We start from the raw sequence: 25,193 nt of genomic DNA on the forward strand, positions 1-25,193 counted from the left end.
CCCATTCAGCTTCCTCTAATGATTCACCTTCAGTTTTATTTTCTAATAATTTTTCTGATTCTGGGTCATCATCCATGGCCTCTACGTCTAGTAGCAATAATCAAATAAAAAGAAAACGATCCATCAATCATACAGATTCATCTTCTTCTGGAGATAACAGTGTAAATATCAGTTCTTCTTCTTCTACTTCTAGTTCTACACCTCAAAGATTAACAGCTCAAAGAAGTGTACCTGCCTTTTTAAATAAATTATACAAGTAATCATTTATTTGTATGATATGGGCAAAAACTAATACTTTATGATAGTATGGTAGATGATGTATCTACAAATGATTTAATTCGATGGTCAAAAGATGGGACATCTTTCTTGGGTAAATTAATAATGCTCATTAAAGCAAGTTGTTAACTCAATCTTAGTGGAAAGACATGAAGACTTTGCCAGGACAGTTTTACCAAGATTCTATAAGCATAATACATTTGCTTCATTTGTTCGTCAACTCAACATGTATGATTTTCACAAGATACCACACATTCAACAAGGTGTAATGATATCAGAAAGTGATCATGAAATATGGGAATTCAGCAATCCACATTTCCAAAGAGGAAGATCTGACCTCTTGATACTCGTCACTCGCAAAAAGAATAAGGACAGAGATACAACAGACGGAGATGCACCCAATATCAATACGCTAGCAGAAGATCTTACTCTAGTCAAAAAGCATCAGGCAACTATCGGAAGTCAATTGATGGATCTTCACCGGGACAATGAGATACTCTGGCAGGAAACGTTAACCTCTAGAGAAAAATATCACAGGCATCAGGAAGCGATTGAAAAAATCTTGCTATTTTTAACTGCTGTCTTTTCTACAAATGATCAACTCGCCCTTGTCTCTGGTAAATTTACGGGTAAACATTTATCCATATCTCTTACATTAGTCATAGGCAGCTCAGAGATATTGCCAAAAGCCTTGATTGAAGAGGCTGCATCTTTGATGGGTATCACGATTAGTCAAGATGAAGTTAACAAGATTAAATCTTCAAATGCTGCTATTGGCCCCAACGCGTTATCCAACGTATTGTCTTCTGTTTTGAAGCTTTATTCTGTCAACCATCCAGAACAAGCCACTGATAATGATGATATCTCACAATTACAGCCAACTGCTCCACTCGCTGCACCTCCTACAGCTGTTCCTGGAAGTACCATTGAAGAATTAAAGACACCCTCACTTGCTGATTTCTCTCAGACTTTGAACACAGCCACTCGTTCAGCACAATCGATCACTCAAGACATTGACCTGCTTCAGATGAACATTGAATCCTTGGCCAATAACTTGGGTATCGATGCCTCACAACTAGATGACGATCTGGACATTCAAGACAATGCTATGTGGAATAATAACAAGATGGACCCACTTATTGCTGATCATAAGCAGCAAAATATAGCAGCCATCATCAACTCATCTCAATCTAGGTTCTCACTTCAAAATCCACCTTTGGGACGTCCACAGAGACAACAACAGCCACAAATTCCAAGACTCAACAATAATAATAAGCCTCGTATGAAAGCACAAGAAAGGTATCGACCTTATCAACAAGTCAAAGTAGATAATACCACTGATATTTATCGTCAATTTATTTCTTCAATGAACCATAACGATTCATTTGGGCCTAATTACCCTCATGAGTATAATAATGCCAACCGTAGACCAAGTGCAACTAATTATTTTGTAAATGCAGATATGATGCAACCACAACCACAGCCACAGCAAGATGATTATAGTCTTATGGATTTACAAAATAATTACAACACTAATGATAACAATATGCCTGAACCACCCTTTTATAATAAAAGGTAACATTCTTACCCATTCATTCTTTATGCTTTTCTTTTTATTGAACCCTTCTCCCTCCCTTAAGTATGATTTTGTTCATGAACAGAAATGGATGTAAATATTTATAATAAAAAGATTTCTGTATACCTTTTTTTATTGAACACGACTCATTGGGCTCGTATGACTTTTTGCTCCATTTGGTATCCAATCCTATATAACTAAAGGGTTTACATTGCAGTAAAAATAATAATAAACAAGAAGAAAAAATTAATAGCTCTATACCAGTTAATATCATTTTAATAAATTCAAAAACAATCACAGTCGATGATACAAAATAAGGCGATCATGCTTATGATTATAAATAGAAAGAGGACAAGGGGAGGGATTTAACTAAATGAAATCAGGGTAATCAAAAATCTTCATTGGCTTCCTTGATTTCATTCAATAAAGCGTTATCAGGGTTTAAGCTTTGAAACAGTTGATAATCAAAATTCCCATTGGCCATTAATCTTGAAGCCATGCGATCAATAGCGATCACGGCTAATACAGTTTGTATATAAGCGTCTATCAAATCATCTATGCCAAGGCCAAGTTGATTGAAATCTTTACGGTCCATCAAGATTAACCTGGCCGTGTCCGTCGTCCATCCTCCGTTTGGTAGCTTGATGGATAGATTTGTACCGAGCATATCCCATGTGTTAGCTATGAAAAGTAAGTGATCATCCTCATTAACTTGTTTCTTACCATCTTCTTTTAATTCTCCTTGTAACGGGAGCCTTGCCTTTCGTCCATAGATACAAATAGGCTTAAATCCTTCTTTACTTCCTATTTATTTATAAAGATGATTATTGTCTTCTTCTCTTTTTCATTCTTTGTTTACCTGCTACCATCATACGAAGATCACTTACAAACGTGTTGCTCTTTTTATTTGGAATTGTTCCTACATGAAAAAATTTCCCTGCCCTTGTCACACTTGACCAAGAAGCATTTCCAACGAGTGATTGAACGATAAACTAGGATGAAATCAATAAAGCCCTCTAGAAACTCTGGTTTACCTTGTCATAGTGGTGATCTTGGCTCAAAAAGTTATCGAGCTCATTCTTGTTTGTGATTGTGTAGACTCCTTGACCGGCATTACTGTAAGGGACCTTGAGAACCGCATGTCCTCCCATCGAACGAATCCACAGGGGAACTTCACCCCGAGTGACATTGTTGATTGTCTCTGGAGTCCTAATCGCCAAACCTGTGTCGACAACTTCTGAATTATAAAAATCATAAGCTCTTGCAGCCATCATTTTGTTTCTACCACCAGCAAGACAACTGATGATTTGATTCATGACAATCGTCCTTGTCTGTAGAGGAAATCGATTCCAAGGCTTCTGAGTCACATAACGAAAACAAGCACGGATTGGATGCCAATCTAAAGAAGAAGAAGAGATTAGAAAGATAAAGAAAGAGATAAATTCACTTACTCTTTTCTTTATCACGAATATAAAGTACTTTGTCTACCCACTTGGCGTCAGGATCAGGATCATCTACATGCCATTCTACATGCCAAACATGTTCTTTTGCTACATCAGCCAAAACAGCAGCATAACCTGTGGATTCCATCATGTTCTTGTCACATACCACAGCCAGTCCACCCAGTTGAGGGTCTGCTTTTGAAAGTTGATGCTGAAAGGCAGATTCGATCACCACACGATAACCGCCGTGTTCGTTATGTTCATCTGTTTCGGACAAAAGTGGCATTGATTTTTGACCGGAAGGACAAGAGTTGGTTTCGATTACGATCATTTGACGATGACCAGAAGCGGTGGTTACATTAAATAGATCAGAGCCTAATCAAATTGAATAAACTATTCTTTTATTTAGTGGTCATTTACCTGCCCATTGAAAATGCTTTGGTGTATAGGACAGTATCTTTTTCAATAACTCTGGTTTCACTTGAGGGTTCAGATGAGTGTAACGAGCAATGATACGTTCATTCCCCAAAGCGAAAAATGATTGAACGAGTGGATGAATTTGAGCATTCAGCACTCTTGGATAAAAATGCTGCTCTGATTCAAATTCACCTTGACCAAATTGACGTACTTCACCTTTAAAAGAAATTTTTTCTTCTTCAGGAGGTGTTTTTGGTGGAGAAGTAGATGTGATATCATCTACCTTGTTATCTAAAGATGAAGATAAGGAACCAGAGAGAGTTTTGTTTGACATGAGAGAATAAAGAAAAAAGAAGAAAGAAAATGCTTTATAAAATAAGATAAAAAAGGAGACACTGCATGAATTTGAACCAATTTTTTAATATGATTGGCTATCATTTTATAGTTTATAAATAATATTTCGATCTTGTTTATCCGTCAAATCCAAATAAACATCTGTTTCGAACTCTGGCGGTTGATTCAAACGACGTCTGTTTTCCTTATTCATAATAAAATAAACACAAAGCAAACAAACAATCAAGACGATATTTGCAACTATATAGCCAATGATTGCACCTGTATAATAAGGTGCCTGATTCTCTGTCATCATGAGTGGTCCAATAAAATTACCCACTGTCACTGCCATCATATTAAAGCCATTATAAAATACTTTTTTGGTATAACCAGACACATTATTGGATACTAAAGTCTGAATCAGTGCACTCACACCTGTCATGGCCCAAGCAAGATAATATCCAATCAGCTTAGGTTTACCTGGTATCACTATCATTAACACACAGCCTAAAAGAGAAATGATTGACATCAAAATAGCTGTCAACGTGTTTTGTTGAAACCTCTTGGCGATTAAAATAGCAGACATTACAAATAGCGCCGCAGAGACACCATTCGGTATTTGAAGAATGACGGATGTAAAATTCTAAAGTGAATTAAACACTTGTATTATTTGATGATCAACTTACTGAGAAACCAAGACCTTGGACAAATAATGTACTGAATGTGACCAAACCACCATTTTCTATTGAATTCAATAAATTGGCAAAGGAAATAAGGTACAATCGAGGTTCTTGAATTGCTTCCAATATTTGCTTTGATCTAATCGTCCTATTCCTTACCACACAATTATCTTGAACTCTTTCTTTCACAATTTCTAATTCGATCTCTGTCAGCCTCAAGAGTCGATGGTGTGTGTCATCCACTAGAAAGAAGAAGGTCAAGACACCTATCAAGATAGTGGCAATACCAAATACGATATAACCCCTATTATTATTTAGATAAGCATAGCAACTGAATTCATTCATACCATCTCCATGCACGCATATCAGCTACACCATCCATGTGTGCCAAACCATAAGCAACAACAACACCTAGCACTGTTCCTATACTAGTGCTGAGTCCAATAAACCCCCAACACATGGACTGTTCCGATCGGCGATAAAGTGTATTCAATAAGATATAAACACAAGGATAAGTCACCCCTTCAAAGAAACCCAACAGTAATCGACAACCGGCCAATTGAGCAAAACTTTGACACAAGGAAGTCAAGGTCATCACAATTCCCCAAAGTAATAAAACTGATCCAAGGTAACGAGCGATAGGTAACCTTTGAAGCAAATAATTATTAGGAATCTAAACCAATAAGATGAGCTTATTCACTGAACGCGTAAATCATGTACCTGACAAATCAAATAACCCAAATAAAATATTGAACCTAACCAACTAAATTGTGTTCCAGACAAGTTGGCGTCTTCCATAATACCTAATACAGCAGCAACGCTTAATGCCGATTTATCACAAAACTATATTTATTCTAAATCAGTCGGTGAAAACAAGGATGCCTTCTTACTTGAATAAAAATAATTAAAAAGATGGTTGGGAGTACTTTCCAATTCAACTTTCGAACAAACGCTCTCTCTTCTTTTGTGTTCATAAACTTTTGAACGCCGTCTGCCTCTTTAGCAAAGTCATCATCTTTTGTCATAAGATCCATTTCTTGACTTTCATGGCTCATTTTTAAAGGAATAGAAAGAAAGAAAGAAAGAAAAAGGCAGAAAAATAGGGATTTTATTTGCACTATCATCACATGTAGCAAGACTTGTATCAAATCATCTCCTTTAATTACAAAACCAGAAAAAAAAAACCCCACACTTTATTATTTGAATCAGCTATAGCAAACTTGTATGAATGCTTTCTTTTATTGAGAAACTACAACAAAGAATCCTATTTTTTTTTTATTTCTCATAAAATAATCCCCGAAAATAGGATTTTGGTTTATGCAATATTTAATCTATCATACAAGCCAAGACCATAGGTATACATATCAAGTATAGCTCTTAGACGAGAATAGGTATATTTTCACATTAAAATAGAGGCCAATGTCATCATTCAATAATATAAATTGATCTTATTCCTAATGTATTATGATGAATGCTATAGAAAGTACATTTACTAATAAGCGATTCGCATTGTCGATGATTGCTTCAAATGCTTCAAAGAATGAAAGATAAAGAAACAGCCTCTGCTTCAAGTTGACGTATTTCTTGTGTCTATATTGTATTTTTATTGTTGTTTAGCTTCAGATATCAAAACTTTTGCTTACATAATAGCTCCATTAAACGTGCTTTCTCTCTTTTTACATTTAAAATGCACATTTGATTTCATATTTCACCATTTTTCTTTTATAGATTGAATAGTAAATGAATAAAATTAGCAAGATTTATTCATCAGGTTTTTTTTAAAAAAAAAAAAAAAAAAAAAAAGAATACTTCAACTGAATAATAACCGTATATCCTTAAAGGGTCGTATCTATAGCTGGCTGTTTATATGGATAATCTATGAATACTGCAGCTCTTATCAATTTTATACGTTCATGTCAGCATTGTATGCATACTATATGCAACGGTCATGAAAAAAGCAAGGTTCTTATATAAGGCGTTACGTTATTAAACTGACAGAATATGACCGTATTTACTTTGGAGACAGGTGTAAATACTACTTAAAAATGGTGAGATATTGATAGTGCTTGCATTCGAAGAAACTATGATAAATATGTTTCAATTAAACTAAATCGTCCACAATAAAAAAGGCTAAACAAATTGGTCGTGAAAAGCTCTGCAACTGGACATGGGTTGTATAAAAATGGAAAATGCTGAATAATGAAAAATTAAACACTTATTTTTTTTGACACGGCCTTCTGAATTTAATTACTTGTGAAAGACTGGAATGACTAAGCAGAAAGGATATTCATTCATTCGCTTCAAAATAGATGAAGCCCAAATCAATTATATTGCTCTTTAAAAAGATGGAAATGAAAGGGTCATTGAACGTTTTTCTTTTCTTTTCTATCTACAAAACATCTCTATTTCCAATATGACCTTAAACCTCACTCTTTACACATTCAAAACCTCTCTTTGCGGAGCTGCTCCCCGCTTAGCCATTAATGAGCTCAATGTAAGCAATGTTAAACAGATTGAAATAGACATCACAAACGCCAGAAACTTCAGTCCTAGCTATCTGAACATCAGCCGTAAACATACTGTTTCCGCACTGGAAATTGATGAAGATAGTAGTAAAAAGTGTTTGAATGATACAATATCTGTCATTTATTACCTAAATGAAATCGCAGGTAGCAAACTATCCATTCCCGAGAAAAAAGCCGAAATTGACGAATTCATAAGAGAGATGCACGAAGAAGCTGATATAGGAAGCATTCTTTTTTTTTCCTGACATCTGGAAGCAAACAGGAATTAGAAGCTAAAAAGATCGGAATGGCTGGTTTCCTCGAGAATCGTATCCAATGCCTGCAAACTTATTTGAAAGAGGCCCTAAAATATGTTGATGTCCATCACAAGTCGATTCAAGAGTCCCAAAGTGTGTTAAATGTCTGCCAAAGGATTTCAGACACCAAGGCTATGTTTGCTTGAAATATGCAACTTTCTGAACAAGGTTGAATCTCTCTTGAATTCAAATGGTGATTATCTTTTTGGTAGGCATTCTGTTACCGATCTTCATTTTGTGCCTTACCTCTTCCGTATCATAATTGTCCGCAAGCCTGAACAAGTATTTGAAAATGGTCTTGCTCTCAAGGCTTACTATGAGCGTGCTCAAGTTCGTCCAACTTCTATAAAACTTTCAAATAAATTGATAATAAATTATTTTGCTACATCACAGTTTGTAATTAGTTGCATTATATCAGTTTAAATTCTATTTTCATGAAACAATGTGCCTTGCGTTATCATCTTCTACTGAGATCTTACGAAAGTATTAAATCAAGCATAAATTCATTGAATGGGCATACAGTTAGGCATGTTTTGCAACGATACTTTCAGTTATACAAAATGGTTAGTAAAGAAGCGGCGTTTTAATTCTAAAAGAAGGGGAATCGCGCACACAAAAAAAGCGCAAGACTTTATTCTGCTATTGATCCTTTATGCTTCTTGCAAAATTAAAAGAAAGATGGATGTCAAAGAACACAGACAGTCTAGTAGATCTTGAAAAACGAGCGCGATTGTTTCGCTTACTGCAAAGATTTGCACCTGTCTTGAGGTAATTTGCACAAAAAAAAGACAAATTTACCTATATACAGTATAACATTGAAAGTATAGCTTTGTATTATTTTTTATTGGAATTATTTGGATACTTATCTTACCTTATGATGGATACAGCAAAGGAACTTATATATCAGAAAACGCACTTCTTCCAGGACAGGTAAAAGCTGCTGTTCCGATAAATTTTAAAAAGATGTAACTCGTAATAAAATAACACTACTACTAGGCTAATGTCGAATATGGATACAACGATATCAAAACTGCAGAAGATTACATACACAAGCTATCTCGAGTCCAAGATAAAGATAGTGAAACGTAAGCATTTAAAATTGAAGCGGAAATCACAATATTAATACAAGAAATAGACGGGCGCAATTTATACAAAAAGAGTTCAGGTTATCCGGATTTGTTTCCGCTGTGCAGCACTTCACCTTTGATAATAATGGATACAATACGGTAAAAAGAAAAGAAAGATAGTGTGAGAGTTGGTTTTTATATAAGATAAAAAGAAAGGAGCCAATGCTTTTGCGATTCATAAAGCACCTAGAAGTGATGGTAAGGAAGCTTTGATCCTCAGTGCCCCTTGGGTATCTAGAACAGGTGAATGTAAGTTTATTGGTCAAAGTGATTACGAATTAAAGTTATTAAGAAGACTTTTTAGACAACACCAACGGAATTGCTCTGCTTTTATCTCTTGCAAAATTGTTTAAACGCAATGTTTATTGGGCAAAAGACATTATTTTGTTAGTGACAGATCAAGGAAAAGCGGGAACACAGGCTTGGTTAGATGCATATCACGGTATGGAAGATGGAGGTGAGTTTGAGCATAGTCTTTATGACATTTACAAAAAAGAGAGAATTAAACCATACTTACTTTATGAAGATGAATTTTCAGCAATCGTAATGCCCAGATCCGGCACAATACAGGGTGCTGTTAACCTCGATTTTCCAGGAACCCAGGATTATGAGACACTTGGGATCTTCTTTGGTATTTTAAAAAATGTAAAATTGTAAAAATAATATATCTAATTGAGCTTTTAGAGGGTGTGAATGGACAGCTACCAAATTTGGATTTAATAAACACGATTGTAGCTGTTGTTGAAAGATCAAATTTGCCAATAGCAATCACACTGCACGACACTACAAAACATCCCTTTTCAGATATCAAAGACAACGAATATCTTCGCTCATTATTTAACATGTTAAACAGCATGAGGTTTTTAGTTCTTGGACATCCTTCTAGCGATGCTGGATTATATTTGAGGTTGGTTGGCTTCCTGATGTGCTTCTTAATATATAACTTCAAGTAACCTTTTGGTTATAGATATAGGATAGATGCAGTCACCATACATGGTATCCTAGGAACAACAAATCTAAACAATCTTTTTGGATTTAGTCGTATTGGAAGGTACGCAAAGCAAGGATGTGGAGAAGATTGCAATTATTGACATGAGTTTTGTTAGATTGGTAGAATCTACATTTCGTAGTTTGAATAATTTATTGGAGCACTTTCATCAGTCTTTCTTTTTTTACATGTTACCTTCACCGTATCATTATGTATCAATTAGTCAATATATGCCACCTGTCATTCTATTTGCATGTGCTCTTATAATTCAAATATCCTTTTTACATTACAAACTAATTTATTAGCCGAAATGCATAGCAGATGTTATCCTTAACCTGTACATTTACTCTTTAGTTCTTTATTATTTAGGAACTACTCCAATCATCACTAACCTATCAGAGAAAGAGAAAACAGTATTGGCTACGTTACCTGCAAAAAAGCATCATCATCTGTTTGCATTAACTATACTAATCATTACTCATGCTGCAGGCGTGATTATCTTTAACATTATACAACCATCATTTGCACGAGAATATCTTGCCCGATTTCCTGGGGAAACGGTAATAGAGAAATCAGCACTCATAAATATCAATCAATCTTTGCTAATCCTCTTACTTTATAGGCTATCGGTATTCAGTTTGGAGCATCTCTTGGTATATTTTGTGCTACAATTTTACTCTTGATTATTTGGATTTCTAAAAGCAAATCTCCTGAACATGATGGAACCATACTTAAATCTTTTTGCCTTGCAGAAAGCGCGCTTGTAATTGCCTCTGTGTCACTCCTAAATTTCACATTGGGTATAGCAACCGCTCTCCTTATTTTAATCCCCTACAGTTTGACTAGGCCATCCACCAGGCTGTTTTGGAAGTGCGTACAAACTTTAATTTTAGTGACATTATCTCCTTCCGGGCTAGCTACTTTATTTGGCGCTCTCACCGAAACCTCTTTAGTCCACATTTTATCTACGCTCCTGTTTGATTATCAGACATTTGGCTCCTGGTTTTTAACTTACACTTGCATTGTATACTGGCCAATCAATATGGCCATGATTGCTTTGGTATTCACTCAAACACTATCCTGAACACGACCACAAAGGGTACTTGACATTTAACAATAAATAACAATGTGAACAAAAAAGGGAGGGTATTTATTTACAAAATTTATGTATAATGCGGTTTTTGGGAAATAAAACAATGCCAGTTAATACATGTCTTGGCACGACGCCATTCTGCTGGTAAACCTGCGATATAGTCGTCGTATTTTTCATAATCAAGATTCATGACTGTAGAGAGCCAAGGACGTAACGATTTCAACAGAGCTGTGTACTGACTAGCCATAGCTCGTGAAAACTCAGAGCATTTGGGAGCTTCTCCTTGCTGTTCAACAGTAGAAGAGCTCTCTGCAACTGTGACCGATCCTGACTCACTGGAGCAGTTAGTAACTGTGTCTGCTCCCCAACCAAGAGGACAAGACTTTGAGATGGTTTCGATACTATCAAATCCATTAAATAAAAGCATTGTAGGTAACCTATGGACAGCATAAGGGTCTTGCATGCGCAAGCACAAGCTCGCAATTACTATAAAATTAGATATAATTAGAAAAAGCGATCCGATAGCATGATTTTTTACGTACATTTATCATTCATGTAACATTCATTTTCAGGACTATTCTGAGTTTCGAAATCCTGAGGGGAAAAAAATATTCTTGGTGATAAATTCATAGAGTAAAAAAAAAAAAAATTACCTGCTCGACAACCTCGATCCATCCTCCAGGTTTCAAGATACGAAGGTATTCCTTGAGTAGTGCTTGCCAAGTTTGGCCCGTTAAGCCCCAGTTCATGTCCCTTTGATAGATATAATCAATGCTATTATCCGGGAATGGGAGTGGCAGTTGGTGTTGTACCAAGTGACCACATGTACGAAAATGGCAATTCTTTGGCTTGATATCCTTTGGGAAAAATGCACTTTGATCGATACCAATAAACGTTGATTTAGGAAACGCAGTGCCCATTTCCATCGTCCAGGTGCCTGGTCCACAGCCAACGTCCAAGACAATAATGCCCTTTTGAAGTTGAGAACGGATAGGGGAGCAAAAGTCAGAACCAAAAGCGGTACGTAATAAATAATGCTGTGCAACCATACGGTCTTGCTCTTCATTGTCTTGAGTAAGTACGTAAGGCCATTCGGTGATCAATGCTGTCTGCTGCTGGCTGCTGCTAAGCTTGGGTAAGGCGTTTTTTGGGGATTTCTTGATCGCGTGTTCTCGAGCTTGCCGAGTACTTCCGCGTCTTGCATTTGGATTCAACAATGCGCTATCAAAATGTTGCTGTTGTTGCGGTCGTAAAACCATGTTCATCGACACAGATGCTGATCTGTTTAGATTAGCAAAAGAAGCATCCAGCTGTCGCTGTTGACGCTGCTTTTGTAAAATACATTGGTCCATAAATCTCAAAACGAATTCTGAGTTGTGTAGCCTCTTCTTGTGCTGCTTTATGGAAGAATTTGATTTTGGCAAGATTGGTACCGTACTTGAAGCTGTCGAAGAAGCAGTAGACGAAGAAGAGGATAAAGAAGGTAGAGAAGGTAAGACGTTGTTACAACAAGTCATATTTGATTGGGATTTGCTGTGATGCATTAAAGGATTATTGTAAGTTTTTGTTTTCTTTGGTAGTTCATTAGTATATGAATGACTTGTTGCAATCTTGGTGGCATTATGGAGCGAATGATTTCCTTTCCACGGTGAAGGTTCTGAGATTATATTAGCAGTGTATAATGGACAAATATTGTGTTTATATGAAGATCTTCTCTTCATTATCTTTTGAATAAATGTCGGATTTTCGTATAAAGAGCTTTGGATAACAAGCATTAGGAATTAAGAAAAAAAAATTGTTGAGTTAGTGGCATCAAAATAATGTTGAGTCTTTTATAAGGAAATTGTATTTTTGTCAATGACTAAATTAAAAAAAGGGGGGACAGAAAGGAGTGACTCATCCCCTCCCCCACTTTCTCTTGTTTCTCCTTCATAAGAGCATACAGCGAAACTATCACCGATTTTTATCAGTTGATTTCTTATAGAATCTCGATTGGAATGGCCGTTTAAAAACGTAGGGCACAAAATGTTTGTACTAGTTTTGGACAACTATTCGACAAGCTTCTTTGTACTCAAGACCGTGCGGAAACATATTATTGACTTTTATGGTTATAGACAAATCCCTGTATCCCGCTTTTTTATAAAAAAGAAAGAAAGAAAGAAAAAGTTAATAATTAAACCAATAGAAATATGGGTTTTTATATATTGGTTTATAAAAGCAAGCAAATAACAAGCATTTATTAAAGAATATCAAAGTAAATAATAAGGAACAATTGTCCGATTAAAATTGAAAGTATGATGACCGCATTGTTACACTCATAAAGCGATTGTCTTTATTTAACGAATGACAAGAAATAGGGTGCAATTTATTTTTTGAAGTAGAATTGGAATCTCATTATTTTTCATGTATTATTGATTGTGGGTTGCGTATATGAAAGAAAAAGGAGAAAAGAAGTTAGATTATACGGTAGTTCATCTAATAAATAAATTGATTAAATAAGACAAGCAATAAACTCATAATATAAATTTTGTACAAAACTCATTAAATAAAAAGCGTCTGTACTTTTTACGATCATCCAAATATTTTAAATTGTATAATTTTGATTATATCTTTTTTAATCATATCCTGTAGGCTCTTTCTTTTCTCTTTATTCGGAATACCCCTACCAAAAAATAAAAATAAAAATACAAGGCTCACTTTAGAGTTTTTGAGATTGATCTACAGTAAATTGAAAGCAGTGTGTACTGTTGTAGCATTCAAAGTTTTAATAATACATATACTTCAATTCACAATATATCGTTTTAGAATATTTTGATAAACAGTTTTCACATGTGAAGCAAGCTTTACCTTTGATGATTTCATGAAAGTAATTGCATATTTTTCTATAACTACATATCAAATAAAAGTTAAGAGGCGCCTTCAAACATTGTTTTTCAATTACAAGCGTGGTACAAAACCGGTCTGTTGTTGCCGATCAAGCCCGTTTACCAACCCCATGTTATAATCCCAAAGTGGCACAAAATAAACACGTAGTCGAAGCACAAAATCTATTATTAAAAAGGTAAAAACAAACATTATTTCGTAATTATATATCAGCGCTTTTTCTACAGCATCTTTGAATCATACTTATTTAGTTGCTGTACTATTGAATCATAGTATACTCGATTCCATGAAGAAGCCAAAAAGTGGAGAAGTCCCTACATTAGATATGTCACTATATTCATGCATTTCTATAATAGTTTTTTACTTCTCCTCCACAATTGCCTGACGTTCATTTTTATTTGTATTTGCATTCCCTTTTTTTCAACCTTGTCTCGCTAGAGAATCTTTACAATATTACGTTTGTGCTTCATATACTTAAGAATGTTAAAAGAAAAAGTCAAATAAAACTAGATAAAAAACAAGAACTATTCTTATTTGATCGTTTTAACATTTATAGAAAGACTAACTTGTTTATTATTATAAGAAAGTTTGAAGAAACATTTTCTTACACTCTACATAAATAGATATTCTAAAAAATATGTTCTGACTACATCAACGGATAACCAAAACTCGTCTTACCTATTTTCATATCTAAAACTTTTTAAACAAATTCTACAATGCACATGGATCATTCGTTCTTACAAAAGTGAGCTTTTTTATTTATATATCTCTTTGCATAAACTTTGTAGTAAAGGAGTGTATCGCTATTTATTTATGAGAAAGCTAAGCCGCGTATGATGTGTCTCTCTAAGTATGTGATTCATATAGAACATTTACTTTTAAGAAGTTTTTTTTAACTAAATCATCATAACCACAGTGTTTCCAAAAAGAAATGTTGTAAGTATAGAACAATGAATGCCCTTGGACAAATGAATTCAAGACAAGGACTCTAAACTACTATCTAGTTGTCGTCAGAAAGCCTCCCTTGACTCAATTTTATGGCCGTCTTTAATCCGTCAGGAAAGGAGCCAATGTATACAATAACCCCTAAGATGATCGCTCCAAGTTTTGCACGCGAAGCCCTATTCATACCCTTTCCAAACAACATACTATTTACTGTTTAGATATGCATCAACGTTTCTGCATGTTGGAATCAATAATGTATCTTTTCTCATTCCTTTTAAATATGCTTCCATTACGCTTCTTTGCCTCCTTGAGCACAGCGATCTTCTGGGTATATTTATGGCGGATTATTTGCTCTAAACTACATGAACTAGATCAATTACTGCACTATGTTCCTCTGCGTACTCAGGGTCCTTCTGGGCAAATACTAGTTGAATGGCGTAGTCCATTTCTCTGATATTAGGTGACTTTTCAACACATTGTTTCTCTTTTGATTTTTTTTACCCTTGCTCTTGTTAGAGACTTTTTCTTTGTCTTTTCATCCGACAAACCAATCTGATCCGAACGGACACTTTATTTATACATGCTCGCTTGTACCATATCTTTATGCTGCGTGAATATGAACTTCCAATTGTTTCACTGCAGCAGAAGTACTTAAGTTCTTTGCAATTTTTAGTTTGAAGGATCTAGTCTTGCCTTGAGAAATATAAGACATATAAGTACATTCTCCATTCATTTCTCTTATATAAAAGTCTTCATATTTAGGCGTATCTATTTGTATTGCAATAGCTCGAGAATATTTCTCTGTAGACATTGTTTGCAAAAGTTGGAGGTATGATAACTAATCGCTCCCGGTGTATATTGTTCCTGATCAACAATGGAGTCTTATGAGCTCGAATAGACCAATCTCATAGATAATAATTCCTTGTTCTTCTTCGTATAAAAGTATACTCATTTTAAAAAATCAACTACTGCAAATTTTATATATTAGGAAACACCATGTCTTTATAAAAAATTAGTGTTCAAGAGGAAGTCGCAAAAGAAAAGGTGGTATATAAAATGAATAAATTACAAAGTAAAATGGAAGTTACAAGTATGATATATGAGGGCTAAATGATTTCATCAATCTATATTATTTTCTTTTGCAATATATGATCGTATAGTGGTCCTAATAGCTTGTATATTTGCAAAAATGAATAGAGACTTAAGGCATACGATATATCATAGTCACTTGAAATATTTACTGTGTTTAAAAAACTGAGCATCCTAAAGCCACAACCGGTATACGCATTTTTTTAATAAAGTTTGTTTGCCATGTCATCGCCAATGGAAGCATCGAACGAGGTTCCAAACACCTCACAAAATAACTTGTCCGAAGAAAATACGGTGGAAAACGAAGCTATCATGAATGAGGCTGAAAATGAGGAAGTATCTCAAATGACGTTGGAGGCATTAGACCAGATACCAGACATTATTGAAAAAGTACAAAAAATGACGAGCTCGTCGCGAATGGCTCTTGCTAACACTTGATTATAGCTAGGAAAGGATAATACACAATATGATCTTCATGTTCAATTGATTGATTTGTTAAAGCAAACTGATTTACCGGAACAGTTGGAGGATGCGAGATTAGCTATGCATGATATTTATCCATTGTCAGAAAGTAAAAGTTGAGCAATGTTTATGAGATGCAAACTCTAACCAAAGGCAATAGATCTATGGCTTGATTGGATTGACGATGCAAAGAAGGAAGCTACAAGTGAAGAAGGAGAAAGAAGGTTACTTCATCTTTACGATGAAGCTGAAAAGGACTATTTTTGTAAGAAATTATGAACATATCGCTTATTTTGGATGCTTTCTTACATATTTGGCCTTAGCAATTGATATATGGAAGTCTTATACTGAGTTTATACTCGAAAGGTTTTATAAAGTATTTGAAGAAATGGATCAAGAAAATGATTTAATTGACTCAACACGAGAAGATCTGTTAAAGGCAGTTAGAGCGACAGTATATCATGTTAAACGTAGTCAAGAAATATGGAGGCTTTATGTTCAGTTCGAGATAGATGTAATGAATAAATTCAAAAATCCTGATCAAGTAGAAAGAGTAAAAAAAGTATACTTGGATCGATTGAACGTACTACATATTGACTGTGAAGAAACATTTAATGGCTATTCAACTTACATTACAGCTTGGGATAATAACAACTACGAGGAAAATATGGTTCAGGCTAACAAAATATATGCAGATACTAAAAGAGCAGCAGATGAAAGAGATGTTTTTGAACAAAAGCTGATTGCAGCTCAGTATTCGATAAACGCGTTTTATGAATATATTGAAAATGAAAAGATTGCGAAAAACAAATTTTCTTTAAATAACGTTCGTTGTTTGTACGAGCGGGCCATCCTTATTTACTGTACAGATCCTAACTTATGGAATGATTATATTTTATTTTTGGTAAGCTAAACAAACTTACAAAAACCTCAGGCAGGCTCATTTTCTTTGAAGGTTGAAAAGGCCAGAGTACAATCCTTTCTTGAGAATATTTGTCAACGATCTATTCGGAACTGTCCTTGGTCAGGCATACTTTGGGCACATTTGACTAGACTCATGGAGTCAGGAGGATATGAGCCAGATCAAATAAATGGTAAGTATATCTAGATTTATTCATAATTTACACTTAAGCTTTTTTTAGACACTTTCGATAAAGCTCTATCTTCTCAACAGCTTTTAGCGAGTATAGAGGATTTGGTTGCAGTCCTTTTGGCTAAATGCAACTATTATAGAAGAAAGATTGACTGGGAAGACCGTAAGTTAAATTTCATATTGAAAGGAATAGACTATAATACTTAAGCGACTATAGCTGCAGAAGACGATGTGATGAACCTGCGCGTTGCATTTGAAGAAAGCTTGGTGTATCTTCATGAAGGTAAAGCAAAGTACTACTCTGTTTTGTAAAGCAATCTCATCTTCCCCTTTTAGCTTTTCCTGAATCAGGAGACCCATATTGCAGAGTTGAAAAATTCTATGCTCGCATTTCAACTAGACTTGGTGACATTGACAAAGCAAGAGAATTATGGGAACATATTGTTCGTAAGAATGGTCGCAGTGCAGAAGCTTGGATTCAGTATATTTATTTTGAACGGTAAAATTTGAAAATTGCCAATTTATGGTTCATTGCTAATATAAATTTGGCATGCAGTGACTTAGGAAACTACGTCAAATGTCAAACGTTGTTTAAGAAATCTATAATCAAACGCATAGATGATCCAGCAAGGCTTATTGAAGTATGGAATTCTATAGAGTATGAAATGGGGAACTTGGAATCATATGAAGATGCTCTTGTTCGTATCAACAGTAAAACCAAAATGTTAACGAACGAGTGGCATGCACAACTCGTTGAACAAGAAGAAAAAGAACAAAGAAAGATAAGCAAGGAATTAGAAACCAAGGTATGTCTTAACATAAACCCATTACAGATAGAACTGTACGTAAAAAGTGAATATATAGAGAAAGAAGGGATTACATCGTATGCAACAGAAACAAAAGCAGAAAGAAAAGCGAGTTGCTACTGTGCAAGAAGAAGGAAAAGAAGAACTCGATGCAGGTGAAACTGAGCCTATTGAAAAAGAACCATCAAATATTCTTAAACGAAAGGCATCTTCAGAAAATATTGGTCAAGACATTAAAAAGCCAAGGAAGGAGGATCATGAAGTCCGTCGTGATAGACATTTCAGAGCTCCAAGGCCTCCAAAAAGAGGAAAAGCGATTGCCTTAGGTACTTCAAGGATATCACGGGATAAAAGCGAAACGCAAGTTAGTGAATCATCAAGCAACATCAAAAATGAAAATAAAAGCAATGATGACTTTCGGGCAATGCTTTTAGGAAAGAAGTAAATTCAATTCTGCATAAATAAAAATAATTGACTTTTAAGGACGTCGCTTTTTGTTTTTGTTTTCTTTTTTATTTTTTATTTTATATGAAAATAGTGAATATTAAGCCAGATGCCAACTACGAATGAAATAAAGTGTAAATTGCAACGACATTATAAAATACCAATTCCTATTCTTGAGATTCTTGTGGGTAATTTACCTCAAGTATCAAGTTCAATTAAAGAAGTAACCGAAGAAACGTTAGATGATCAAAAAGAAGAAACAGGTACATTCTTCCTGAACAATTGAACACCATATAACTCATGGGTAGTTTATCAGATGGATCTGATAAGGAATGGGCATGGGGAGCAGATGAAGATGCTGTATCAAATCGAACTGACTTTACAACACGATCTCCTTCTCCAAATGTACAATCAAAAGAAGCATATTTAATATCGTCTTCTGCCAGTGGACGTACACTTGTCTTAGCCTATAAAACCAAATTTATAACTGTTAAAGTTAATGCTGAAGGTGAATATTCAGCTATTGGACAGAACACTAAACTTGAAAAGTAATTTTCTTTTTTTTTATCAACAAATCATTGTTATGCTAATTTTTCTTAAGTGAAATTATTACTTCTTTGCTATGCTTACCGCTCTTTGTGCCTTCAACACGATCAACGTAAGAATTGTGTACCTCAAAAATAGTGCTTATATTTCTCCTCTTAGTCAAAACTACATTATGTGTGGATACAAATCTGGCTGGGTTCGAGTCTTTTCAGAAGTAAGTAAAGGAAAACAAAAACAAAAAAAACCAAACACTGATTTTTTTTTTTGTGAAGTCGGGAGTCCTTTTAACAGAGCAGCGGCTAGAAACAACACCTGTGCTTTCTATAAAGATGAGAACACCGCCGCCTGTTTTCAAAGTATCTTCCTTGTCACCACCTAAAGAGGACGAAGACATTACTATACTATTTGAAGGGAAAAAAGTGGTGAGCATTGACGGTCAAAGTTTATGGTTAGTATTGAGGATATGTGATGGACAGCGGGAAAGTGGTATCGACGCATCTCGCATGCACACAGCCTTTCAGTACAAGAAGTGGGAGCTTCAACATCAAGATCAAGTAAAAGATGTTGTCAGTCTAGGTAATGGAAACCTTTCTTACAAATTTATTATGCGTTTATTAAACAAAATGAGCTTACTTAACTAGGCCCCTCTTCAATGCATTCTCAGGTGCCAGATCTTCATTATTCAAATGCTACATCTACACGCATATCAAGTAATGCAAGTGCAAGATATATTGGTGTTGGTGTCTACCCGATGTTAACTTATTATGCTACTGCTGAGTCAACACGAACACTTTCAGCTGCTTCCATGGCGACATATGTGGTATCACGAGTTGCGTCACCTGTGTTTTCGTTTGCTAAATCTTGGTGGGGAACAACTGCTAATAATTCTGCTAATCAAAAGCATGCAGGCACGCCGTATGTTCCTGACATGCCACAGCCACCAACCAATGTTGAGCCAGCTACACCCATTCCAGCTATTTTGTCAGCTAATGACCCATATCGTCAAATCAATCACATCTATGTCTGTCCACCTTCAACCAGTGCACAGAGGCACACGCTAGCAGCTACGAGTGATGCACTCGGTCGAGTGATACTTTGGGATGTGGTGGAAGGCGAGATGATCAGAATGTGGAAAGGCGTTCGAGATGCAGCATGTGGATGGGTTGAGGCATTTGAACATGAGCTCTATCAACAACAAGCTCCAGCAGGACCGCCAAAGGTGCTTCAGTTCTTAGTTATCCATTCGTCAAAGTTAGGTAGTCTTAGAATATTTCAGATGAGACATGGTAAGCAAGTAGGTGCATTTCATATAGGTCCAGGATGGAAATTAGTTCCTTGTGCAAGAGAGCCCCTTGGGAGCAGTATGGTTAGTTTGGATAGGAGGAAAAAAGCCAAGGAATTAGAAAAAAGCGAATATGGACTATTATCAAGTTGCTTGCTGATCAGTCCTGATGGAGATGTCCGAAAGATCGAGATTACTATGAAGTCAAAATCTAAGGAAGCTGGTGGTCAATAAACGTATAATTATGTACAAAATGAAGTGCTGTTAATTTCTAGAAGCTGACAAACCGTTTACAAAAGTGTACCAATAAGTACTTTTAAGTATAGATTTAGACAATTTTTATTTTTCTATTACTGGCATTGATTCACGTGGACTATATTCAGACAGTATAGACTGTTTGCTTCCATCATTAAGTTAAATCTAGTTGAATTGAATATCACATATATCGCCTTGGTTTGAGATAAAAGATAATTTGGTGTAAAAGAGGCAGAACAGAAGAAAGCTGCATGAAGTGGTTTCATAAAAAAGCTAGAAATAGAAGATCGAATACATGTTGATAGCCTGTTATACTTTACATTCTTACGACGACAACATATTGAATGATATTTGTAAGACGTGACATCAATTGAGGCTGGAATGCAATATTTGAAAAATTGAAGGGCACGATCGTTGTATAATGACAATAGTTATTAAGAAAAAGATAAAGCAAAAATAAAGAAATAGTGTAGGAGTTGTAGAAGAGTAATTGATTGTAACTGGCATTAATAAATACAAGCATTAATATAAGATCATAGTTACAATAAAATAAACACAAATTTATTTAAGTAATATCATACAATCGATTCCAAGTAAGCATACTCTTTTAGAATATGTGTTGTATCAAGGATGGTTCTGTAATAAACGAAGATAAAAAAAAATAAAAAATCACTAAAACGATAATTACTTTGAGATACTTTTTATACTTGATTATATTCAAGTTAAAGTTATGCCTCTTTTCAATGAGGATTTAGGTGGGATATTTATATTCTTTTGAATAATAATTCATGGGGATGATTGAGTTAAATCAATGGGTTCTTTCTTGATGTTTCATTCAGGATTGGAGCATGTCATCACATCTTATTCCATGGAACCTTATCTTGTACAATTATATTATAAATCGCTGTTCTAAGCTACTAGTGTTGCATTTATAAATAGATATCCATGGAATCGTTGTTTAAGACAGCACTTGTACTTTGTTCCTGAATGGTTATTGGGTTTGAGTAAACTCGGTCACTCAATAAGTACAGAAAGACTAAAGCCTAATGATGGAGACAGCAGGGGCCATTAAGGCATCAATCGGATTATTGATAAGATTATTTTTCAATCATTCGTTTAGATCTATAAAGTTACTATGCAAGAAAAACAGTATTCTATTCTAACATACATAGTCACAATGCAACTTAATACATTGGATCATAAAAGAGATTATGCAAAGACTCATTACTATAACAAGTTGGTATTATATATGCAAGACATTCATTACTCTTTATGATATAATTCATCGTCAGATCTTTAACATTCAACTATGCTAGTGTTGGAGATGTTTGGTTTATAGCATAATTTATTATTTTATTATGTCTACCTATAACAAAAGTGACGGAAATCTTCTCCTTCATAACCATAAAATTCAATTAATTTTGGGCGATATCCTTGGGCTACGCTTTGGTTGCTAATTGAGGCCAAAACGTTTTGTCCTGCTGTATTCATTGTTGCTAACAAGTGTTCTGATATTGTAGAGTCGATTTTGAATAATTTTTTTTTTTGAAGTTTTCCTGATAGTTTGATTTGTTTGCTGCTTTAATAGATTTTCCCTCGTAGTGACCACCAAATGTGAGATTCGATATGCTTTCTGATTTTTGGTAGGCTTGACATACGTTATTGAGATAAAGTTTTAGTAGTTGAATAAAGTATTGGATAAAGTAAGCTCCAAATAGAGTAGATAATTCGAGTTATAAGTTCGCTTGAGTAAAGTGACCACCAGATCTTGTTAAGTAGATCAGACTGATTTGAATAAAAGTAAAAGTAATGTGTAGAAGATAAAATAAAAAAGAGATTACAATGAAGTATATGGTTCAAGGGGTTATTGGTTCTTCCTGATTATAAAATAAAAAGTATTTTGTTTCAAAGGAAATTTATTTGGATAAGGTAAGATAATAATAATAATGATAATGATGCTTGATAAAATGTTGGTATTTATATGCTTTTGGTTTTCTTGATTTTGTATTGTTTTTGGGTTTTTGTGTTTTTCCTTTGAATTGTGAATTTTGTTGAGTTTTTCAATTTCATTGAGTTATCAAAAATATTGAGAGAATGAACTTAGTTCAGGTCCGAACTTTCTTTGACAAGTGGTACAGTTTGACTAAAAGGGTCTCTATTTTCGTCACAATAGAATAAACAGAAATGACACTGTAATAGCTTGTTTTCTATTTAGGCCTTGTGTATTTATAGAGAGTTTAAAATAGTTTTGAATATAAAGTAAAGTTATATTTGAGTATTTTCTTGATAGGAGTGACCACCAGATCTTGTTTTAAAGTAAATCAGTCTTGATATAAAGGTAATAGTAGCTTGATATGAGCTTTAACAGTGATACAATGAAGATATTTGGCTTCAAGGGACTCGACTTGTTGTTGATGTTTAGTAAAATAGTAACGATAATAAAAGAGATTTGCTTTGAATGATATTTATTTAAAAATAATCAAAAGTAAAGTATGTCAGAAGTAAGTGTTTTAATTGTTTTTTTTTATAGTTTTTATGAATTTTATAACATCTGATTTATAGACTGTTGTTTTAACTATAATAATTTTACCAACTTTATTTAAAAAAGGAAATTAATTGTTGTAAACATAGTTATTTTCTATATTTTTTTTTTTTATAAGGAGACGAAGCTCAAGTTTATTAATATGACGATTAAGATCGAGTCACAGCTTTGTTTTTGGGTTTTTAAATTTTTGGAGGATTAACTTTTTTTTGGGTTTTGTGTTATAGCTGAAGTTATGAAAGTAGAAAATGAAATTAAATAAAATTAAAATTTGAATTTGAGACGAAGTTAAACAAGAGACCAGTGTGGAAGTGCACGGTGTGAGCAGCCAGTTTGTACAAGAGTTTCGTGATGTAGTTGCCGAGAAAGTTTTTGAGAACTGTTGAGGATGACAGAAGTTTGAATAGGAATATTATCAAAAATGAACGCCCAGTGAGCGCGCCAAACAGAAAGCAAGGTGTGACCGATGATTGCAGCAGATGAAATATCAAAGCTGGATGCGGGGACGGGAGGGAACTTCAATTGGAATAGTGCATGAGCGACGGAAAAGGAAGAGAAGTATTGCGTTGGAAAGTGCTCGTTCCATATGCTTTGCCAAACAAGCAATTTTTGAGGGCACAGATAGAGGAAGTGTTCCAAAGTTTCTTCTTAATCAGGACAATTTAAGCAAGAGGGGGACGGAAAGATAGACGGGAGTAGTCGGTGAAGGTTGGATCTAGTAGGGAGTTTGTGGTGTAGTAGACGATACCAAACGTTCCTGCAAGAGTGGGAAAGGGGGATTTTCCAGAATTGACGCCAACCGTCTGGAGGCAGAGGAAAGAGGATCTTTGGACCACTGGTCGGAAGTATGCATAGTCGGCGGAATAATCTCGAGTTAAGACGCCGAGAGTTATCAACAGTAATCAACTTGCGGCTTAAAAGAAAAGGAGAGGCATCAACAGCAGAGGTGAGATCTGGCGTGAACGGGTGGGATCCGAGACTAGCATATTGCACAGGGATGAATGGACGAACCAAGAAAGGGGCCAGAAGAATGTGATTTTTCCGCACTAGGCGAAGAAATTTCCTGGCAAGATATGGATGTACATGGAATTCCATGGCAGTTCGAGGACGAAGAAGATTGGAGCCGAGGTCTCTGATGTATGACGAGGAGAGACGGAGTTGTCGGAGAGATCGGTTCAAAGGCGTGTTGGGAACAGCGCGAAGACAAGCAGAAACTGGTAATTGCAGACAGGTATTGGCAGAAGGAACCACTTGCCGATAATCGGCAGGAAGGATGTCTATCGCACCAAAAAGTAAAGCAAAAGGACTATCCAATCCACGTAGACGAGGAGGGCGCAGATCTGGAAAGAGAAAGGACAACCTGTAGTCAGCGAGAGGCCACGTATGTGGTGATGAAGCCTGTAGATCTTCTAGGCAGTGGAGAAAATAATCGGCAAGGCGAGCCAGGACAATAGAAAAGCGGATTCCTTTGGACGTCCAAAAGGTTGCTAACGGGCCTACGGGAACATTGCTGAGCAGCGGGGTGATCCAGCGTAATTGCAGTGCTCCTTGTTGTACTCCAGGATCAAGTACTCCTAGACCGCCAGCGTGACGAGGAAGACACATGGTAGAAAAGCCAATTTTTGGAAACATACGGTAAGTCAGGAAGGAAGACATTACCGACCTAACTTGCCCGAGGAATTGTTTAGGGACAGTGGTTAGCCGGAGGACATGCCATAGTTTGGAAAGGATGAGCGAGTTCAAAATCGTCACACGACCACGAATAGATAGCGCCCGTTGTGAATGAATTTGACAGGCCTTTTGTATCTTTTCCAATAGAAGCGCGAGGAACCGATTCCGTTGGGTGGTGGATGAGCACAGTGGAAATCCAAGATAAACAGCAGGCAGAGAAGAAGTACAGTCATGCCATTGGGTTATATGATGCGCCAGGAGAGGACCCCGCCATATTGAAGAGGTAGCGATACTGGCGCCAGAGAGAGAAATGGCAAGAGTCTTGTGATAATTGACCTGTGCATTAGAGGCACGAGCGTATAGAGACAGATGGTCTAGAAGAACGTTCAAATCGGTAGGGTCTTTGAGAAAACAGATGACAT

At 35.5% G+C, this 25,193-nt stretch overlaps 13 protein-coding genes across 13 annotated transcripts; 5 read left to right on the plus strand and 8 right to left on the minus strand.

Moving 5' to 3' along the window:
* Nucleotides 1–74: 74 nt before the first annotated feature.
* RO3G_17136 (uncharacterized protein) lies at nucleotides 75–1,855 on the plus strand (the record flags this gene model as incomplete). Its single annotated transcript, XM_067671720.1, has 4 exons — nucleotides 75–256; nucleotides 306–370; nucleotides 417–893; nucleotides 942–1,855. The coding sequence occupies 4 exons, from the start codon at nucleotides 75–77 to the stop codon at nucleotides 1,853–1,855; spliced, it is 1,638 nt and encodes a 545-aa protein (XP_067527934.1).
* Nucleotides 1,856–2,240: 385 nt separating this feature from the next.
* On the minus strand, nucleotides 2,241–4,045 carry RO3G_17137 (uncharacterized protein; the record flags this gene model as incomplete). The annotated part of the gene is made up of 6 exons (XM_067671721.1): nucleotides 2,241–2,533; nucleotides 2,576–2,656; nucleotides 2,712–2,844; nucleotides 2,887–3,251; nucleotides 3,304–3,669; nucleotides 3,715–4,045. 6 exons carry the CDS (start codon nucleotides 4,043–4,045, stop codon nucleotides 2,241–2,243), a joined length of 1,569 nt encoding a protein of 522 aa, XP_067527935.1.
* Nucleotides 4,046–4,539: 494 nt separating this feature from the next.
* Nucleotides 4,540–5,779, minus strand: RO3G_17138 (uncharacterized protein; the record flags this gene model as incomplete). The annotated part of the gene is made up of 5 exons (XM_067671722.1): nucleotides 4,540–4,551; nucleotides 4,731–5,028; nucleotides 5,072–5,397; nucleotides 5,445–5,567; nucleotides 5,615–5,779. The coding sequence occupies 5 exons, from the start codon at nucleotides 5,777–5,779 to the stop codon at nucleotides 4,540–4,542; spliced, it is 924 nt and encodes a 307-aa protein (XP_067527936.1).
* Nucleotides 5,780–6,172: 393 nt separating this feature from the next.
* RO3G_17139 (uncharacterized protein) lies at nucleotides 6,173–6,429 on the minus strand (the record flags this gene model as incomplete). Its single annotated transcript, XM_067671723.1, has 3 exons — nucleotides 6,173–6,178; nucleotides 6,218–6,314; nucleotides 6,368–6,429. 3 exons carry the CDS (start codon nucleotides 6,427–6,429, stop codon nucleotides 6,173–6,175), a joined length of 165 nt encoding a protein of 54 aa, XP_067527937.1.
* A 1,218-nt stretch (nucleotides 6,430–7,647) lies between these two features.
* On the plus strand, nucleotides 7,648–7,968 carry RO3G_17140 (uncharacterized protein; the record flags this gene model as incomplete). The annotated part of the gene is made up of 1 exon (XM_067671724.1): nucleotides 7,648–7,968. One exon carries the CDS (start codon nucleotides 7,648–7,650, stop codon nucleotides 7,966–7,968), a length of 321 nt encoding a protein of 106 aa, XP_067527938.1.
* Nucleotides 7,969–8,197: 229 nt separating this feature from the next.
* On the plus strand, nucleotides 8,198–10,744 carry RO3G_17141 (uncharacterized protein; the record flags this gene model as incomplete). The annotated part of the gene is made up of 12 exons (XM_067671725.1): nucleotides 8,198–8,313; nucleotides 8,373–8,475; nucleotides 8,542–8,630; nucleotides 8,681–8,771; nucleotides 8,825–8,921; nucleotides 8,977–9,129; nucleotides 9,199–9,317; nucleotides 9,350–9,579; nucleotides 9,640–9,723; nucleotides 9,779–9,782; nucleotides 9,966–10,220; nucleotides 10,283–10,744. The coding sequence occupies 12 exons, from the start codon at nucleotides 8,198–8,200 to the stop codon at nucleotides 10,742–10,744; spliced, it is 1,803 nt and encodes a 600-aa protein (XP_067527939.1).
* Nucleotides 10,745–10,823: 79 nt separating this feature from the next.
* RO3G_17142 (uncharacterized protein) lies at nucleotides 10,824–12,528 on the minus strand (the record flags this gene model as incomplete). The annotated part of the gene is made up of 3 exons (XM_067671726.1): nucleotides 10,824–11,239; nucleotides 11,296–11,347; nucleotides 11,407–12,528. 3 exons carry the CDS (start codon nucleotides 12,526–12,528, stop codon nucleotides 10,824–10,826), a joined length of 1,590 nt encoding a protein of 529 aa, XP_067527940.1.
* Nucleotides 12,529–13,451: 923 nt separating this feature from the next.
* On the minus strand, nucleotides 13,452–14,028 carry RO3G_17143 (uncharacterized protein; the record flags this gene model as incomplete). The annotated part of the gene is made up of 5 exons (XM_067671727.1): nucleotides 13,452–13,471; nucleotides 13,601–13,641; nucleotides 13,695–13,800; nucleotides 13,915–13,950; nucleotides 14,001–14,028. The coding sequence occupies 5 exons, from the start codon at nucleotides 14,026–14,028 to the stop codon at nucleotides 13,452–13,454; spliced, it is 231 nt and encodes a 76-aa protein (XP_067527941.1).
* Nucleotides 14,029–15,182: 1,154 nt separating this feature from the next.
* On the minus strand, nucleotides 15,183–15,392 carry RO3G_17144 (uncharacterized protein; the record flags this gene model as incomplete). Its single annotated transcript, XM_067671728.1, has 1 exon — nucleotides 15,183–15,392. One exon carries the CDS (start codon nucleotides 15,390–15,392, stop codon nucleotides 15,183–15,185), a length of 210 nt encoding a protein of 69 aa, XP_067527942.1.
* Nucleotides 15,393–17,189: 1,797 nt separating this feature from the next.
* On the plus strand, nucleotides 17,190–18,476 carry RO3G_17145 (uncharacterized protein; the record flags this gene model as incomplete). Its single annotated transcript, XM_067671729.1, has 6 exons — nucleotides 17,190–17,226; nucleotides 17,275–17,388; nucleotides 17,443–17,533; nucleotides 17,626–17,724; nucleotides 17,782–18,031; nucleotides 18,090–18,476. 6 exons carry the CDS (start codon nucleotides 17,190–17,192, stop codon nucleotides 18,474–18,476), a joined length of 978 nt encoding a protein of 325 aa, XP_067527943.1.
* A 299-nt stretch (nucleotides 18,477–18,775) lies between these two features.
* Nucleotides 18,776–20,537, plus strand: RO3G_17146 (uncharacterized protein; the record flags this gene model as incomplete). Its single annotated transcript, XM_067671730.1, has 4 exons — nucleotides 18,776–19,023; nucleotides 19,181–19,235; nucleotides 19,351–19,575; nucleotides 19,686–20,537. 4 exons carry the CDS (start codon nucleotides 18,776–18,778, stop codon nucleotides 20,535–20,537), a joined length of 1,380 nt encoding a protein of 459 aa, XP_067527944.1.
* Nucleotides 20,538–21,742: 1,205 nt separating this feature from the next.
* On the minus strand, nucleotides 21,743–22,049 carry RO3G_17147 (uncharacterized protein; the record flags this gene model as incomplete). The annotated part of the gene is made up of 2 exons (XM_067671731.1): nucleotides 21,743–21,785; nucleotides 21,925–22,049. 2 exons carry the CDS (start codon nucleotides 22,047–22,049, stop codon nucleotides 21,743–21,745), a joined length of 168 nt encoding a protein of 55 aa, XP_067527945.1.
* Nucleotides 22,050–23,748: 1,699 nt separating this feature from the next.
* Nucleotides 23,749–24,732, minus strand: RO3G_17148 (uncharacterized protein; the record flags this gene model as incomplete). Its single annotated transcript, XM_067671732.1, has 1 exon — nucleotides 23,749–24,732. The coding sequence occupies one exon, from the start codon at nucleotides 24,730–24,732 to the stop codon at nucleotides 23,749–23,751; it is 984 nt and encodes a 327-aa protein (XP_067527946.1).
* Nucleotides 24,733–25,193: the final 461 nt, after the last annotated feature.

Source organism: Rhizopus delemar, genomic scaffold (genome assembly GCF_000149305.1).
Source record: "Rhizopus delemar RA 99-880 supercont3.26 genomic scaffold, whole genome shotgun sequence".
Classification (NCBI taxonomy): Eukaryota; Fungi; Mucoromycota; class Mucoromycetes; order Mucorales; family Rhizopodaceae; genus Rhizopus; species Rhizopus delemar.